This window comes from Castor canadensis, chromosome 2 (genome assembly GCF_047511655.1).
Source record: "Castor canadensis chromosome 2, mCasCan1.hap1v2, whole genome shotgun sequence".
Taxonomy (NCBI): Eukaryota; Metazoa; Chordata; class Mammalia; order Rodentia; family Castoridae; genus Castor; species Castor canadensis.
Window position 1 is genome coordinate 94343786 of NC_133387.1, and position 19816 is coordinate 94363601.

Here is a 19816-nt window from a genome sequence, read left to right on the forward strand (position 1 = left end):
AACAAAAGCCAAAAATTAACCAAGAGAATATATTTATAATCTTAGAGGTAGAGAGGTTTTCTTAAGCATGACATAAAACTGATATGCTGGAAGGAAAGGTTGACAAAGTTTACTAGATAAATACTTTGGTTTGATAAAAGATGCCATAAGCATTGTTCAAAGACAAAGGACAAATGTGAGCAAATAGTTGCAATATCATTACATAAGACTGATCACAATCATATATAAAGAACTCCTAAAATTAATAAGAAAAAAATGCTGAAGGTACATTAGCAAATGAATGAAGGACTCAATAAGGGAACTGACAGGAAAATCATTTTGCCTTTTCTCTTTCCCACTACACCATGTCCTGTGGACCTTCTCTCTGCTCTTTAACAATGGCAGTTTGCTTCCTGTCTCTGCAGCTTTGTAGAAGTTGAAACCTATGCCCATAATTGTGTCCCCTGTACCTCCTCACATCCTTGCTCTTTGCATGGCTGATTTCTTTAATCCTTCCTCATTCTTATTTAGAAATAATTTGCTGTGACTTTGCCCGTGCATGTACATGAAGCATTAGAGTTGATAGGTAGAGGGAAAGGAAAAAAACTTCTGGTATATAATGCCAAAATTTTTTTTCATTTGAGGTGAGAGATTATTTCTGAAGAGCTCAGGAAGAAGCACAAAGATATACCTATACTATGCAGCTCTGGAAGAGGAAGGTGCAACTTCCCTTCAAAGATAACTCAACTATAGAAATAACTAGAAAACTGTTGAGGACTGGAGGTGTGGATCAAGTGGTAGAGTACCTGCTTTGCAAGTGTGAAGCCCTGAGTTCAAACCCCAGTCCCACCAAAAAAAATTAATAAATAAAAAAACCCGATGCAAACAAACAAACCAACAAAAAAACGCCAAGAGTTTTCTCAAAAAAGAAAAAAGAAAACTGTTGACTTTCATGGGGTTTTCATTTCAAGTGGGCTTAGAACTCTCTTTTAGAAAGAGAGTGGCATATTGACATTTCCTTTTGCATGAAAAGCAAAGTCACACCACTATAGAAAAGAGAGGAGTAGGAGATACATTTTAATTATCAAGATGTGAATACGATTACCCCCTTCATTCATGGAAACATAGGGTAGATGCAGCATGATGTAGCAGACAATGTATCTGCTCTGCAATCAGTCTGAACACATCCTGCCTGACACTCACTAGCTCTGGGACTCACCTTTGACTATAAATTGGGATAATAATGGTTGTAATATCATGGTTAGTGGAATGTACCAAGCATGTTAATATTGTAAGTCCTTAAGAGGTCAAAACTGATGATTTTTACTTTGGCATAAAAGAAGAATAAAAAAGAGCCCTTTTTACCACCTTTATACTATCACTGTGTATTTACTGAGTTTGCTAATATATCAATATTTTTTAGGCCAAATTCTCAAATCATTATGTGCTTCCCAGTCTAGAGGTTCACTAATATATACATTCACTCATTTAAAAAAAAGTTGAGGTCTGTGTTCCATCCTTTTTCTGGTTTTGGGGAGCATGCCAATACTTGATTCAGAGGAGGTGTGTCTTGTCAACTCACACTTCTATCTCTGATCCAGACCTCTCCCTTAAGCTCCAGATTTATACATGCCACTGTCTACTTGTCTCATCTCTTCTTGGGACTAATGAATATCTTAAATTTTATGGTACAACATTGAACCTCTGACTGCTCCCTACCAAGATTCTTCTAGACCTTTCCTATCTCATATGGCACCTCCATTCTCCTGGTGAAATCTTACCCTCATTTTTGACTCTGCTTTTTACCTCTTCTCTACGATCAGACCACCTGCAAACCCTGCCATTTTTCCCCTTCAGAATCTATCCAAAGTTTATACAGACATTAGCCATCACTGACCACCTTTATCCTGGTCCATAGCAGTACTACCTCTCCTAGATTATTGCCTCCTAACCACCATGCTGACCCCCAGCCTCTGCTCTTGCTGTGCAGGTCCATCCCTATAGCAGTAAAGTGAGCCTTTCAAACAGAAGTTGGATCATGTTCCTACTCTGTGTTCAAGCAGTTTTCTACGTTACTAAGAGTAAACCCAGAGTCTTCATCCTGGTATCCAGGGCCCTGATCCCCTCTGGTTTTTCCTCCTGTCACTGTTCTCTTGCTCTCCCTTTTCTTCTCTCATCACTCTGTATTCATGGTAAGCCCAGCAGGCCTTCATACTGTAGAACATTTGTATCCTTTCTCATCTCTGCCACAAATGCTGTCCCCGAGCTTCTCAGGCCCCATTCAGGTGTCACTCAGTTGGTAACCAGGCTGATTAAAGTGTGCCTTTCTAGGCACTCATCTCCCTACATCTTGCACCCTGTTTCCTGCTCTCCACAATACTTGTCACCATGAGACATGGGTTTATTTACCTTTTGTTTGTCTTCTTTGACTTGCATATAAGCTCTGGGAATAGAGATTTTTTTTCTATCTTGTAACTCCTCTGTCTCTGGAGTGTTTAGTGTATAATGAAATTGAGTGGATGGATGGATTTATACCCTAAATTCTTGAAGGGCTCATTTCAGTAGGGAGAGACAAGTGATAAAGCACAAATGTGAAGTTTTCTGTCAGAAGACAAACCAGGGCAGTGAGGTAGGAGGGACCAAGGAGAGGGCACTGGAAGTGGGAGAGCAAGAGGTCTCTGGCATTATTCGTGGTCTGTTAGCCTTGACAAGAGCCTGTCTATGAGGAGGGAGCATGGGAGGAGGTGGGTGTCAAGGAGGAGAAATAGGACCAGCTGAGGAAGACCATGTGCAGTGGGATGGGATTTGAGAGTTCACATTAATTGTAAATGGAACCCATCTGAGGGTTTCAGTGAGGGAGCGCCATGACCACCATCCCATTTTTACTTTTTTTTTTTTCCACAGTACTGGGGTTTGAACTCAGGGCCTTAGGCTTGCTAGGCAGAGGCTCTAACCAGTTCACCCACACGTCCAGCCCTCAGTGACTTCCCATTTTTAAATGATTTTTCTCCCTGCTGTGACAAGTGCAGGCAGTACTTGTCAGCTTCTCAGAAAAGCATGTATCTTTCGCAAAGAAAGGAGAGCTGTTAAGCAAAGCAAAAAGTTGTGGCTATTTGTGTATTCTATAGCTGGTGCTAAGAAAAATCTCCTGTGTGGCTTCCCCAACCCTAAATTGTCTCTACTACAGCTGCAGTGCATGGGGGAGCTGAGGGCCATGGGGGTGGGAAGCAGGCATACAGGGCTGTGAAGGCTGAAGAGGTCTTTTTCGCTGTTTTGCTAGGTCTCACTGGTGAGAGATGTGGTCCATCACAGTGTGCTGCTGTTTGCATAATGTATACCCAAGTCATTAGATACTCGGGATGTATTGTACCATTGTCATTTTAAAAATAAACTGTCTTAAATGGCTGTAGCACCAGTTTTGGTATATAATTTTTTGTTATTTTGATTTACATATATATGTCCTAGGAAATACTGGAGAAGTTGCAAAACTTATATTTATAAGATAAAATGCAAATAAATGAAGTGTTTCAGTAGTGATTCAATGATGATTTTTTTTTTTTTTTCATTTCAGAAAACACCAGTTTGATCATGGAGAGGTAAAGACATTACCAACACTTTACTTATCTTAATGTCTGTGTATATTTTGACTTTCTAGTTCTGGTTTCTGAGTTTATTGACAATTGTCATTAATCATTGTCATAACAGCCCAGAATGTTTTTATGAGAATGCTGCACACAGATTCACTGAGCAGTTGTTTGCTGAAACAATTAAGTGGAAAAGTCTTCTGGTCTGTGTGGATATTCCTTACAGTAATAATGGCAGTTGACTTCCAGACCCACCGAGGCACCCATGTTAGATGTCTGTATGATTGGAGACCACTTTCCTCTCTGCTCATCTTTCCCTGCAGTATAGCAATGCAGGCTGGAGACCCAGACTGGCTTCCTGGCAGCTCAGTGTGGCACATTGGTATCTACAGGCAGCAGTCATTTCTTTGACCACTCTCCTACCTTGCTGTGATGGTAGCTTTACCAACCATAGACTTGGCTCTGAGCAGCATTACAGAAACATTTGCCTTAGTGACTATAATTTTACCCTTCTACTAAAACAGTGCAATCTGAAAGTAAATTTTAAGAATTACAGAAATCAAAGTAGTATTAATGTTACTAAGGAAAAAATAACCTTTTCTGTATATTCCCCAGTTTAATAGTGTATTCTTAAACTTCACAAATAGTAACAAGAAACAGTCTTTTTCTTTCTTTTAGCTGGTTTATCATGCATTGCAACTGTTAGCATATACAGCCCTTGGCATTTTGATTATGAGACTGAAACTCTTCTTGACACCGCACATGTGTGTTATGGCTTCCTTGATCTGCTCAAGACAGGTAATGTGATCATTGTGGTGAAGTTACAGCTGGTGTGATAGCTTTACCCCAGCCTTGAATACTGAGTGACTCTAAAATAATGCTGAATTACCCAAGGTACTGTAAGTCACTATAATTAATGCTCTTCTTCATGGTTTTTTACTCATCTTTCCTAAAGGGTAAAGATCAAAGCTGATCTTGCCCTTCTAGCTTTAAAATAGTCCTTGGCATTCACCCAACACTGAGTCAGTACAGGCTGAGCTCATGAGTGATCACTACAAATCCTGATAGGTAGCAGAACTTAATTTTAAAACCATTTTCGACATTAATACCATAAAGAATTCTAGCAATTCATTTTAAGTTATAACTACTTGCAAATTATATGTTGTTACTCATTAGCAGGCTTAAAGTTTTCTTCTTTCATTTATTAAATGCACATTTGTGTGCACATCCCTGATTTCACTTTTTTTTTTTTTAAGTTTTGTTTAATCCATCCCTGGTTATTTACTGCTTTTCTTCTTGGTTACTGCCTCCGTGTCCTATATTCACAGATTTTAATTTATGCTTCTCCACAGTGTCACTTTCTCATCAATCAACCAGCCAAGGTGTAAAAGCAGCATCTCTTTTAGATATACCAAATGTTTACTAAGCACCAGCACTTCTTCTAGGGGTGGGGATAAAGTGGCAGATGGAAAAATCCAAAAGCTAACGTGTATATATATGCTCTTAAGAAGCTTAAATCCAGCTCTACACACATGCAGGGAAATGATATGAAGGGGAGAATAGTAGGGACAAAGTGCTATTATGGAGTGTGGACTGTTTGAGTGTGGAACAAATTCCAGCCTCAGGGTTCCTGGTCAGAATGTTGGAATTGTTAGAGAGGCACTACTTTGCTCTGTTCCTGACTCCCCCAGGCTGGGATAGGAAAGAAGGATGGTTAGAATCCTTTTATCTTAAATCCCATCCCACAGCCAGACAGATTACAGCCCTGGGCTGCTACCAGGGGTGGGGCCTCTGCTGTCACCTCTGCACAGGGCCCTGAAACCAGAAGGACCCTGTGCTGGGCTAATTTGCTCTTACTGTTTTAAACTTTTTGTGGTGATTTGGGGGAGTGGGGATCAAACCCATGGCCTGGAACATGTTAGGCAAGTACTGTTCATCTATATCCCTAGTCTGTTTTGCATTTCTTAATGATTGGCTCACATTTTCATTTTGCACTGGGCCTTGTCAATTGTGTACCTGGGTGGCCCCTGGCTTACCTGGATCTGGAGTACAGAGAGGAGGTTGAGAGAAGAACTCTTCAGTCAGGTCCCTCTTCCATAGGCTGGTGGGAGAGTTCTTTTGATCCCAAGAATCACTGTGCCTAGAGCCTCTGCTGAGGGTAATTCTACCACACCTGGGACTCTAGCAGAAACTGTGTTCTTTTCTGGGGAAGGTCTTTCACTTATTGGATATGTTCTGCTTTGTACTAACAATTATCAATATGTTCTTAATTTGATTTCAGCTATTTGGATGGCTGTTTTGTAAAGTACATCCTGGTGCTGTTGTTTTTGCTGTATTAGCAGCAATGTCAATTCAAGGTTCAGCAAATCTACAAACCCAGTGGAATATTGTAGGGGAGTTCAGTAATTTGCCCCAAGAAGAACTTATAGAATGGATCAAATATAGTACTAAACCAGGTAAAAAAAAAAAAAGACAAAAACATCATATCATCTAGCTAGGATTTTTTCCACAATGTCATATACTACTGCAAAGTTATACCCAAATTAAAAAAAAAAAAATCCTCAATCCAGCTTAAATGGTTCACAGAGAAATGTCATACATATTTTCTTAGTAATTTATTCACTATTTTCCATAAATTTGAATTTTTTCAAAATTTATCCAAGGTTATAAATGCCACATTTTAACAGTTTTGTTATGCTTGTTTTCTTAATGAATTTTTAATATTAGTCCTTCCCATTCTTTCTTGAACTCAGGGAATGTGATCTTTTATTCATGTTGAAAAGAAGACTATTGTCATGAGTACCAAATGATTGAATATTAAATCATCTTTCAGAATTCCTTGGTGCTATGAAACTTCTGTAGTCAATTTGATACTTCTTTCCTAGAATCAGGAAAGATTTCTGAGATATTTAAAAAATAAGCAAATGCCCGATGATGAAATGATAAAGCTATTTTCCAAGAAAAACAGCTCACCCAGGCCTGGTTGCTGACTTCCACTTGAGCTATCTGGCTTCATTCTGTTCTGCCATTGCTAGGAAGCCACAGCGTACCTGGGTCTCAGCCCTGTCACCTGCGAGATAGTTAAGTTGAATTAGGAGGCCCTGCCGATGGTCACCCGCATCTTTCCAATGCTGCCTTCTTGTTTTCAGATGCAGTGTTTGCAGGTGCCATGCCCACCATGGCAAGCGTGAAGCTGTCTGCGCTTCGGCCTGTGGTGAACCATCCACATTACGAAGATGCAGGCTTGAGGTGGGTACTCAGTCGCACATTATTAAAACACGTGTTCTATATGAATAGATAGAGGGGGAGGAAAACAGCAAAATGAGGAGTGTTTGAGAAAGGATATGGTGAACTGGGGTTCAGGGTAGTGTCAGGGTAGAGATGCTGAAATAAGACCACTGAGCTGGGAACAAAACTGTTCAGTCACCACAGGGAAGTAAAGCTGCAAATTTTGGAGTTGTCTTTCTTCAGGCAGGAACAAGAAATCCTATTGTAGTTTAACAGGGCTCCAAAATATCTGGGCCTTTATGAGACACCAGCATCTTTCAGTCCTCAAGAGACTTATTAGCTTGTGGTATTTATTAAGATTTCCTTATCCACTGTTTTTCTTGAATTCTGAGGAATCCTTTGAAACGCAATCCTATTAAAGAGGTTTTATTCTGGTTTTCACCAATTTGGCCTTCTAGATGAGCTTAGTTGTTTTTTGATACTTATAATTTTTTCCATACATTACAGCTTTTATATTCTCTTTGAAGTGGTAATAAATTTAATTTTGATGCAATTTCTAGAATAGGTAAAGTTATTTATTTCCTAAGTGATTAGGCAAATCCTATTAGTATATTATTTTTACATAACAGTGTGATGTACATTTTATAAGTAAAAAGTTTTTTCACTAAAAATTCAGTTTGGCAAGCTAATTTCCAGACCAGTTTTATGGAGTAAGTTTCATATTTCTTAAACCTAGAAGGTAAGCGGAGGGTTGCTTACTCTCCACTTGAGTTTTGTTGGTACCAAGGTGCTGGGGCTCTTGCCTCTTCTCGAGTCCTAGAGTTGTGTTTGTCATAGTTCACCCCTATCCACACACACTCACACACACACACGGGTCCTTACATGTGAAAGAGTGGTGACCAATTTAAAAACAAAGCAAGTGAACAAAACCCGAAGAAGACTTAAGTCTGGAAACATGGGCATGTATTAAAACCAAACCGCTTCCCCCGGGACTCTTGTGCTATGCCCACTTCTATTCTTGACCTCAGCCTTGCCCCTGAGGAGGACCCTGTGAGGATTTCTACTTGCTTCTCTTCTGTGTATTTTTTGAGTCCCATTCTGTGCTTTCTTCCAAATATTGTTGGTTGTATCTTTGTAATCTTCATTTTTTTTCTGCCCCCCCATTTTTCTTTAAAGAGCTAGAACAAAAATAGTATACTCAATGTACAGTCGAAAAGCAGCTGAAGAAGTGAAGCGAGAATTGATAAAGTTAAAAGTGAATTATTACATTCTAGAGGAATCATGGTGTATAAGAAGATCCAAGTGAGTATTTAGCAGTTAATATTTTATAATAATATGATATGAAAAGTTAATTTAGGATTCTGCCAAACCTTTTGCCAGTAGTATGATATATATGTGTATATACACATACACATATATAACTTTTTGCAATATATGAGTGAAAAGCTTTGTAGATAATTATTTAAGTTGGAGTTTTCTTCTTTTCTAGTCATTATAAGTATCTGTTTCTTCATGGTTTGTGTGTGTTTGCTACCTTAAAGGCATTATGTTGGCATTGACTGATAATTTCCCAAATTGTAATTTGCCTTTGATGTTTTTCTTTAAAAAAAAAAACTTTACTTAAAGTTGGATCTATTTTCTGTCAAAAGACTTCCAGAGCCTGAAATCAAATAATAGGGAGTCTCATTATATGGCAGTGGGTCAAACTGCTGAGAGTCAGGGCCTCTGATGTGCAAAGCACATCTCTGTCCCCATGTGTCCTGTCCTGTGGGTGGGTGTGGCTCCCTGGCAGCATCAACACAGAATGAAACTTTCTTGCTGGTTGCCCATCCTATTTGAGTGGGGAAGTAATTAATTAACTATGACCCATGTTCTCTTGGGTTTATAGTTTGAAAGTTTCTATTTCCATGGAGATATTCACTAAGCAGAATATGGCTACAAGTGCCAGGAAGATCCCAAATGTGAGTTCTGAAGTTGCTATGTGGAAATGCTACCCCTGGGTGACTAGACAGCAAATAACAGGATCCTGTCATTAAAGGACAAAGCTTTTACTACCTGAGGAACACAATGCATGGACATTTCACCAAAAATTGGTGATACTTTATGGAACACTATTATTTTAAAAATTCTTAGTGTTCTTTTGCTAAAACAGAAATCTCCAGGAGATTGCTATGTCTGCAGCTATACTTGGCCATCATATATTGCAGTGATATAGAAGGATATTAAGACAAAATGGTTATATCTTGATTCATTAGTGAAAATAGTTGTAAGGCATAATATCTATATAGCTATGCACACACAGAAACTAATATAATTATTGATTATTGAATGCTTTTCCTATGAATATCAGAATGTTAAGAAAATGTTCTAAGTCCTGTGACCATATGAATAGATAAATTCACATATTCACCTCTAATTAACTTTGTTCTATAAGTGTAGATCAAAGTTCTAAGCATCTCTCAACAGTGTTACAAGGTCATTACAAGAAATCAGTGATAACCTAACATTTGCAGTAGAAGACTCAGTTTCTGGACAGAGCTTTCTACCAAGTTGTGATCTTCTTTATTTTCTTAAGCTGCACTCTCCTGAGACATCTGTAGGTTTCTAGAACATAAAGATAATTTCCATAACCTTTTTTCCTCCAAGCAAGCAGTAAACACTGGCTCAAGACTCAGCATTTTTTTCTAGACCCTTGCATGGTGTTTTGAGTATATAAACTGCAGAGGCTTTGTGTTCTAATGGGTTAGAAAAGCACCTTGGGTTTGCATAACTATAGGAGTTTCATATTCTGACAGGCAGAGCACTGTTTTATGTACATGAGAAGGGAAATGAAAGAAAGGGAGTATAGCAATAAATATTGCACACTAAGCAAAGCCAGCAGCCATAACTGGCTTCAGATTACTTGCAGAACATACTAAAGTTGGGATGGGAGAAGATAGTGGCTGGATTTCCTTATCTGGAACTGGACTTGTCATAATTATGTTGGTTCCAGCAGGAGTTGAAAGGAAGGGAACTCATCTGTTTTCTCCTCTCATTAACCAACAAACTCTGTTCATTACTCCAAGACTTCAGCCAGACTGATTATACACTCTTAGGAAAGCCTTAGGCAGGTCCACCCTTCTTCAGCCTGAGACAATACAAAAGCTGTGCTCTGAGTTCTGACAGGGAAGGGAAGGAAGACTCAAATAGGAGAGAAGGATGAGGGACCAATATCTGTTTCATGTTGATATTCACTGCAGGAAGAACTGAGTTTCTTGACAGAGCTTTCTACCAGAATGGGGGTTTTCTTTATTACCATGGCCTTTACTCTCCATCACTTTTGTCAGCCCGAGACACCTGCAGGTTTCTGGAACATAAACTATATCAGAATAAGGAAAGCAAATGGAAAACTGGAGAGAAAATGAGAGAGGGACTAGGGTTAATCTAGAGCTTAATCTGGACCTGGCACATTGGTGAACACAATATATATATGATGTCATTTGCAAGTGGCTTAATTGTGTGGCTTGATTAGTCCTTAAATACATCATACTGTGTGCAAATACATGTACGAAAATACACCCAAATGTGTAATGTAGATGAGTTTTTAATAGCTACTCTTATTCTCAGTTCTCTGCTTTTTTTCATTAATTCTGGTAATAGAGTTGAAGTACGTGTATACAGAAGAAAATAATTCAGATCCTCACTAATAACTTTCCTTTCTTTTTTTTTGAGCCAAGTTCTCACTGTGTTGCCCAGGCTAGCCAGGACTACAGGCACACACCATCTTATCCCCCATCTTACCCATCTCCCCATCTCCCCACTGACCAACTTGAGAAAAGATTAGGAAACTCAGATAAGGACTGAGGAGTTGTTTTAAGAGGCAGACGGAACTCACAAAGGCAGCTCTTGTCCCCTTCTTTTTCCTAAGAGCTGTCGACTCTGAGAAACTCAGGGTAGTTTTCTACTTCCTGTATGTCTCCACTCTCCACCACCTGTGGCTCTTTGCTGTCAACCTTGACATACTTGAGGATATTAAAAGGCGGAAATGCCCAAGCACAACCATTTTATTCTAGGTGTTGAAGATTGGTAGAATCTGATGTTAATGAAGACATGTAAAACATGTGCCCTGGAACTCCTTTCACATGGACCCTCATGGGTAAAACCTCCCTGGGCAGAGTGAAAAACTGTGTTGTCCTTTGATAGAATGATAGTGCTGCATCTGGAAGTTCAATTTGCAGAAGGAGATAGGCACAAGAGTGTTTCTAAATGTCTCTGGCTTATAATGGCAAATGGGAAATGATTAAAGGAGGACTCAGTAGTACTTAATTTAGAGTACTACCAACTATTAAAAAGAGCAAAGTAGGTCTCTATATTCTAAGATGGTGAAAAAGTCCACATTTTGTTGGTACCAGTCCCAGAATAATCCCGATTTCATAAAAACAGTCCAGAAGCTGCTGAACACCATGGTTCACACCTATAATCCTAGCTACACAGGAGGCAGACATTGGGAGGATGATGGTTCCAGGCCATCCTGGGCAAAAAGTTCTTGAGTCCTCATCTCAACCAATACCTGGGTATGATGGTGCATATGTGTCATCCCAGCTATGCAGGAAGTGCAAATAATTAGATCATGGTCTAGGCTGCCCTGGACAAAAAGCAAGACCCTATTCCAGAAATAAGAATAAAAACGGCTGGAGGTGTGGCTCAAGCAGTCACATGTGAAGCCCTGAATTCAAACCTCAATATTGCCAAAATAAATTTAAAAACCCAGGAGCATCTCAAAAATAAAAACCCCCAGGAGCATCTGTATATATAAATATGTCTGTGTGTGTGTGTGTGAGAGAGAGAGAGAGAGAGACAAACAGAGCATGAATAAAAAAAAATATCTAGCAGGATATATGCTGGGTGTTTATAGACATTACCTCTAAGAAATGACTGGAGATGACAGTGATTTCCATTTCTTTTTTTTATTTTGTTTAGGTCTGTATTTAGGTACTTTTATAATGGTACTTTAAAAATTATAGATGTTACTTAAAAATGGAAAACATCCTTGCATGGCAGAAAGCAGGATGGGACTGCCACTAAGGATAAAAGGGACTTGTTGGAAATGTTTTTGTCTCTTTAGAAAAACAAAAACAGTGAAACAAGTATGACAAAACACAAGCAGTGGTCAAGTCTGAATTTTTCATACATTTTTCTGTTTCTTAAGACTGCTCAAAATGCAAATGAAAGGATTAGAGGCATGGCTCAAGCATTAGAGCACCTACCTGCCTAACAAGAGCAAAGCCCTGAATTCAAACCTCAGTACTTCCCCCCCATCCCCCCCATCCCCCCCAAAAAAAGAACCAAATGAAAAAGTATGAATTGTAGCAGACTCTTAGCAGTTTTACCTATAAAGCTGTTCTTGATTTAAAATGAATGTTACAGTTATTTTGAACAACTTCTTTAGGCAAATACTGCTTTATACTAGTGTCACACTATTTTTTATAAAAAGATATTCTTTTTAAGATTTAATTCTGCATTTAGCTAAGATGTAAGCTTAATACTATGAGATTTCCTTTAAATTGATTCATTCTAGAGTATAATTAATGCACCTTCCTTTGAACAAGGCATACTTGCCAGTTTATTTTTTAAATTAATATATGTTTATAAGCTGGGCATGGTGCTTGATATCTGATTGCTCTTAGTCCTCACAACTAAGCTCCATCATGGGTGCTTCCTCATTTCACACATGTGGAAACTGAGACTGGGTGAAGGTGAGTACCCTACACCATGTTCTTGGCAAGCATCTTATGCAGAGTTTACCAGGGTCTCTATCACTCCAGCCACTGCACATGTATATTCTGTGCCACATTCACCTCAGCCTAAAGAGGACTTGTAGCAACTTGCAAACAATGTAGATGACTACCTTAGGATTTTTTAAACTAAGTTAATATAAGCAGAAAAATGAAATGAAATGAAGAATGCAGATTTTAATGTGGACATTCATCATTCTAGGCCTGGTTGCAGTATGCCTGAAATTTGGGATGTGGAAGATCCTGCCAATGCTGGGAAAACTCCCTTATGTAACCTCTTGGTGAAGGATTCCAAGCCTCACTTTACCACTGTATTCCAGAACAGTGTTTACAAAGTCCTAGAAGTCATAAAAGAATGACTGCTATATGAACTGCTGCCTACAGAGAACCACACCAGTAATGGTTTTAATGTTTTGCTAATAATTTGCATTTTATTTTTAATTCACACGCCCCCAAATTTTTATAGGTAACTGTTTTCAAATAGAAAACATTTTATTTGGTCAACTTGAATGTCATTCTGACTGTAAAAATGACATCTGCCCTTATCAATTGTTACTATTTCAGTGAACCCCTTAAAATTTGCTGTGCAAATGAGCACATACTTGTACTTGGCATAAAGTGAGCAGAGCTACCTGGTAAAAATATGTGATGGGTAATGACAAAGATCGCGTGAAAGTAGTCAGTTCTCAGCTCTGGAGGGACTTATTTTATGGACTGTTATGCCCCTTGCTTTGATCCTTGCCTCTTGTTCTTGTCTTTGGACATTTCAGTGATTTTGGTAGGCTTTCAGGCACATCAGTCCCTCTCATCATTTGAGTCATAGGTGGGGTAGTGGGGGAGGGCAGGTATTTGCTATGTGTAATTACCTGTTCATCGTCCTCCTGTTCGTTTTTTTGTTCTGTATTATTCTTGGAATGAAGCATTTCCTGCCCACTATTAATACAGACTTCTTGACCTTGGGGTAGGACCAGTCCCATTGATTTCCAACCATGTGGCATTATGGTGTACCCACCTCCCCCCACACGCACAGGCACACACGCGCGCGCACACACTTTTTTTGGTCCGTTAAGTGCTATTTACTCATTAAGTTGCATATCAGATACCTATTCTTGGTTTTAAAAATGGTAAATGTATTTTTCTCATTTTTAATATTATTCAAATGTCTATATTTTAATATCTTTAAACTGCTTTAAACTTTTTCATGTTTAATTACACTTTTAAGAAAAACTATTTTGAACAACCCCAAATGTAGTGCATCTAGAAACCAATGTATATTTGAGTAGACATAATTGACAGTGGACTGTAGAATATAGCAATTTTTATTTTACTATTAAGATATAATAAAGGCTAATTTTTCTGTCAAAAAGTAAATAAATAACGGAGTTTTTCCATTTTACTTTCAGTACTGCCTGTCTTGCTAAGACAAAGCCTTAAGCTTTATGTTATAATTTTGGCTGTATAAAGTATCGTTTCAGTATGAGGACATGGTACACTCAGGCTTCCCTTTAGTTTTTCTTCCTGTTTATTTTTATTTTGAAATCTTTCCAAACTTGTTTTGAATTCTTGTATAAATTTTTGTTTCTTAGAAGTTAATTTGTGTGAAATGAGATTCTTTAAAACAAATCTTCATTATTTTGATAAATGGTTTTCAGGTTTAAATTCTAAGCAAACCATGACTCTGGCTGGCTACACGTTTATACAGTCTTTTCTTTATTAACCACAGGCAGATTAACCTCATTGTGGATTGTCCTTGAGACCTGAGTCCTCAGGGATGGTTTCCGGTGCCCACTCCTGGGAGCCACAGAAGAGCTACTCTCTTTCTGCCTTCTTACCAGAGCCCAAGGACAAGCCTGCTCTGTTTGTATTGGTCAGCTGCAAACAGCATGTGCAACTGAGGAGTGTGGCTTTGGTGGGGAGCACCATCCCTATCCCTAACCCTCCCTAGAGCCAGAACCTGTACCTCCTCCAGGGAGTCCCTTCCCTGCTGTTGGCCCCAGGGGATTGCTTCTGCTAGTGTTGTACAGATTTCTGGTCACTCTGTCTCATTTGCTGCTTGACTGTTTTTTTTCTTAGGCTTTACTGGGTTCTGAATATAGAGATGCAGATGGGGATTTATGAATTAGGAATAGCCTTTGAGCAAAGATGCAGCAATCTGGAAAAATGGGAAGAAGACACCTTGAGGCTGAGGAGAATGAGAGTCATCGCCATGGGAAGAGGGGAGGGGTGCTCTGTGTTAGCTGCAATTGTCCCTCCAGCAGTTGTCATTACTTCCATTCTAGTTTTAAAGTTACTCTCTTCTCTCTTCTCCCCTCCAACAATCACAGTTCACATGTGATGACTGGAAATTCTGTACAGAAAAAAACTTTAAATACTGTTGTAATGCTGGGAAACATTATTCTAAATTAGTTTTTTTCCAGAAGAATTCTTTTGTAACAGTATTTCTTAATGTAACTCCACCAGCAAACTCTGTTTGTACTTCAGGCAAGTCAGTTGAGAACAGAAGGCTTGGGGGTCCTCTGCTCATTCAGCCTTGAGCACTTACAGAAGCAGCCAGCACTGTGCGGTATAAATACTTTCATGGTAAAGAAGTAGTAGATTCTGCATACATGACAAAGCAGTGTTAGAGCTCAGTATTTTACATATTTTTAGCACTTAAAAATATTTTTGCTTTACTGTGGGGAACATAAGGATGGGCAAAGCAGTGATTGAAATAGCTATTGCTATGACATTTTAAATAACAAGGTTGGGGCAGTATTTCCACAAAAAAGATAAGCCTGTAAAAATGCTTGGCAGGAAAAGTGTACTGTTAAAATAGGCCAATGACATTAAGTAGAAAAGGAAAGACCACATCAGGAATAAAGTGATATTACATAGGAGTATTGTATTTTTATGAATTTTACGCCACTTGTTTACATGTAATATATATGTTAAATAAAAAAGATAATGAAAAATATGGAAAGTGTTTCTCTTGCCTGCTATTTTCCTTTATCCTATGACTGTGAACATGCACAGAGTCATTTTGTAGTCATACACCCACGGACTGGTTTTGCAGTCTTCTCACAAAGGGGTAGTTACGATTGTAATGATAGGATCCATGAGACGCCTGGTCTCTATTGGTGGTACTGGGTACTGATATGCAAGGGATGATTGCAGAATTACTGAAAACTTTTTCTCATACATTAGACCACAGACAATTTGGGATTGAAGGAATTGAAGGACAGACTGCAGGAGGTCCCAAAAGGCGATAAGTGGTCAAGGAGACACTTCTCCTCCCTAGGAAAAGCCTGTTTGCATCTGAAAGGCATCTCCTGCCAGCAGGCAATGCAAATAGGCTATAAAACCCACTCCCCAACCTGACCCATGGGATCACCAGTTTCCGGGTCCCCCTGCATCCTCCAATATGCAGTCTTTCTCTTCTCTTTTCTCCAACTAAATTCTCTACAAATAAAATCTTTCCAATCTCTGCTGTTAAGAGTCTGTCTGTGCTTTCATTCTCAGAGCAGGCTCAAGAATCCTGAGCACCTGAAATTCCTGCTCATGTCATCCATGCATCAGGATCATAACATTCCCTAAGTTGCAGCTCTGTGTTTTTGCTTGGCTTTTCATGATTGCTTTACCTCTTTGGAGGGAAGGCAGTTGAGTTTAGTTCATTCCTATATAACAAGGTTCCTAACACAATGGCACCTTGATTCTGACATTTTTGGGGAATGAAATGTTCTATCAATGATTTTAAAAACTACTGGGCATCAGAATTACCCACAAGGCCTGTATAGTGCTGGCCCTACACAGAAGTTTCTGGTTCCGTTGGTCTAAGGTAGAGAACCCTCCAATTGGCACTTGTTACCAGTTCTCAGGTGGCACCAATTCTGTTCTTCAGGAGAATGGGTGCCCCATTCCTGTAGGGCAGGTGAGATAAATCCTCCCTGTGTCTGGAGCTAATTTTCATTAGTCCCTTCTATGGCTCCTAGGGAACATTGCTTCCATGTTACCTGCAACGAACAAAGAACAGCCAAGGTCATTGTTAACCACAGCACAAATAGGAGTTATGGATCATTTAAATACTTTGAAGATGTTAACTGGACCTTGTTTCTTTTCAAAGATGGAGTGAAAATCCTTTGAAATAGAACTTTGTTTTGTAACATTACTTTGGGAGAAAACAAAATCCAGTGATGTGTGGGGATTTTAAAGAATTTCTGTTCTACTTTTTTTTTTACCTTTTTTGTTTTAGCCTCAGAAATCTTATCTTCTTGCGTGAGAGGGCACCCAAGAATCAGCGCTAGGTCACAGATGGCCTGCTTCTCGTTAGCGCCTTCCCTTTCCCCTGCCCTCAACTAGGAATTCATAATTTAAATCAGTAGAATTGCTCAGTGCAGAAGGAGAAGCTACATTTAAACCTCATTACACCCTTGAGTTGGTCTTTATTTCATGGCATTGTATCAGGACAAGTTCAACTTTACATTTCAGGCTTCCAAGATAAAAGGATATTATGGTACAAAAAGGTCTTGAAAAGTTTCCTTTTACATTTCCTCCCATGAGAGGAAATTTAGAATTATGAAGGGATGTAAGAGTTGAAGACCTTCTCTTAGAATTTTGAGCTATTACACTGTAATTGAGAGAAAGACTTTTTTGTAAAGAGATTAGGGTAGAATTATTAATACTGTAATTCAGTAAATATTTCAAAGTAAATATTTTCTATTGTCAATTATCTCTGACTCCAAACTAATTATTTTACACATAATGTCAAAATGACTTTCAATTAAATGGTAGTGATACCTGGTACTCTGTTTATGAAGGCATGTTCTTTTCAATGCAGCATAATGCCATTTCATTGATTTTTTTTTTAAGTACCTGCTTGTTTTCCTTTTACTGAATGCAAATTTAATATTTAGGAGAAAAGTTTAGCAAAATTAAGCTCATTTACTTATGCTGACTGCTCTGACAACTTTATTCCTTATTCATTTGTAAAAAAATAGAAGTGAATATAAGAAATGACCATATCTGATAGGTCATCATGCCATGGAAACTGATTTTTTAAAAAATACCTGCCAGTCAGCTCTTAAGCTGAGCTTTATTGGCCTAGCTCAGTCTCCATCTTTGTCCCTGGTGATGATAAGAGGGTGTCATGCTGTTGGCCAGGCCCCTCAGGTCCTTGCTTAGTATCTGCTTATAGACTAAACTTCGGGTTCACAGGCTCCCTCTTGCTCAGGAGTACCCCCTTCTCAGGAAGTACAGTTTGGCTTATCCTATCTTTACATTAATAACAAATTGGGCTTTTTGTAGCAAAGATTCCTATGGCAAATCATTCTTAAATTTATCTGCATGTTAGAACTACTTAGTAAGCTTGAAAAAAAATACTGTAATCTGTTTCCCATCCCAGAAAGTTGTTGTCTGAGAGTTGGAATTTTAAAAATCTCTAGATGATTCTAGTGTGTTCTAGAATCTGCTTTCCCTGCTACACCTCTGAATATCCATTCTTTCCTAAGTCTCTGCTGTGTTGAAGAAGGAATGGGAAATGTCTTGAACACATTCTTTTGTTAGTAGTGATGGATTCTTTATATATTACTCATTTCTACTAATCACAGAACCTAATGTGAGGGAATTCAGTAAGGAAAAAATTCTGTGTTCAGTTCCAGCTTTCTGCCCGTGGCAGGGAGAAGGGGGAGAGTGACTGTAGATTAGGGTGTCAATGAGAAATCCAAGAAAACAGCAAAAAGAAAAAAATTACTTTTAAAAATCACCTTGGTAATTTAATACGTGTGGAGAATCAAGTTTCTTCTCTTTGAAGGTGCCTTTTCTAGAATATGCTTTTCTTGATCAGGATCTATTTCAAGATGTTGCTCAAATTTCACCTCTGAAGCCTTCGCTGACTGCCTATCCCTTGGTTGAGTGAACTTCCCTGCACTTACCCTAGTCCCATCACCTGTACATTGCACAAGTTTATGGCATAACTTTCCCCTGTTAAATTGTATTAGTACAAATGGGACATATGTCATATTAGCTCTGAATTCATTATGCTGCCTTGCACAGTTCGTGGCAACTCATACTGCTTAATGATCTTTTAAATAAACCATGCTTTATACTACAAAGTGGCAAATTCCAGATGGCATAAAATTATTTTTAAAACCAAGAGAAATGGAAGTTTATATATTCTCGCTGTGGAGAAGAAATAAGAAAACACAGGACATCTTCAGATGGAAGTAATATCACAGAGAGCAGAAAAGTTCTTGGCAAACAACTACACAAAAATTAACCTCATAGCATACCCTGAGAGGTACCTTGGAAAACAATATGGCAAAGACAGATGTATCATCTTCCAGGTCAATGAACCAGGTCTTCATTGACCCGGTTTGTGTTGTATGGCCCAGGATACTGATAACCAGCTGTGGGCACATTCACCCCTGGTAATTTGGATAAGTCTGGGAGGAAGATTTCCCAGAGAAGACCGGTGTGTTATTAAGTGAAGAACATTAGTCAAAACCAGTGTTTGCAACTTGCAACCTGACAAACGACTAGAGTACAGAATAGAGACACACAGAAAAATGCAAAGGACCCATTGGAAAAACCAAAAACATGGAAAGAGTAAAAGTAATTCAAATGACTCGTAAACATTTTTAAAAATCCAACCTATTCATTCGTAATCAAGGACATGCAAAATAAAATCACTAATGTTGCCATTCTTAACTCATGACACTGGTAAAATTTTAGTAATAGTGTTGGAACAGGCGAAATGGCAGAAACCCTAATTTACTCCCAGTGGAGTAAATGGCTATATCCAAAAAATTCAAATACTTTGACCCACAACTATCTATCTGCACTCCATATATGTATGTGTATATACACACATATACATATTCCCCCCAAAATTCCTGCATGTGCTCTGGAAAACCTGTATATGTTCACTGTCACACAGTTCAAAGCAGCCCAAAACCAGGAAATTACCTGACCATGTGTCAGGAGTGAAGAGTAATGGACAAAACACGAAGTGTAAACATCCAATAGGACCCACTTGAATAGGTAACACTGTTATTGGCAACAGCATTGATGCTTCTCAAGGAAATACAGTTAAGTGAAAAAAATCCAATTTGCAGAGGAACACATGTGCTGAAAAGACTAATCCACAGCAGTTATTGCAGGAATTTGAGACACAATCCTCAATTCTTCCATCAATCACAACATGTAAATAGTATTTCCCTTGGTGCCTTGGTGGGAAAGGGAAAAGTCAAATGAAGGACACTGGTGTCCTTTATGAGG

At 38.7% G+C, this 19816-nt stretch overlaps 1 protein-coding gene across 4 annotated transcripts in view; it reads left to right on the plus strand.

Moving 5' to 3' along the window:
• The window catches only part of Dpy19l1 (dpy-19 like C-mannosyltransferase 1), a 121599-nt gene extending 106075 nt beyond the window's left edge, over positions 1-15524 (plus strand). For 2 of the 4 annotated variants that reach the window (XM_074065304.1, XM_074065305.1), the window contains exons 17-22: positions 3551-3575; positions 4242-4361; positions 5845-6019; positions 6713-6812; positions 7968-8093; positions 12768-15524. In XM_074065304.1, the coding sequence (XP_073921405.1) occupies positions 3551-3575; positions 4242-4361; positions 5845-6019; positions 6713-6812; positions 7968-8093; positions 12768-12924 (703 nt within the window). In that variant the 3' untranslated portion in view covers positions 12925-15524. The remainder of the gene's footprint in view (positions 1-3550; positions 3576-4241; positions 4362-5844; positions 6020-6712; positions 6813-7967; positions 8094-12767) is intronic. The other 2 variants (XM_020170494.2, XM_074065306.1) reach the window with 2 other exon arrangements.
• The last annotated feature ends 4292 nt before the right edge of the window (positions 15525-19816 follow it).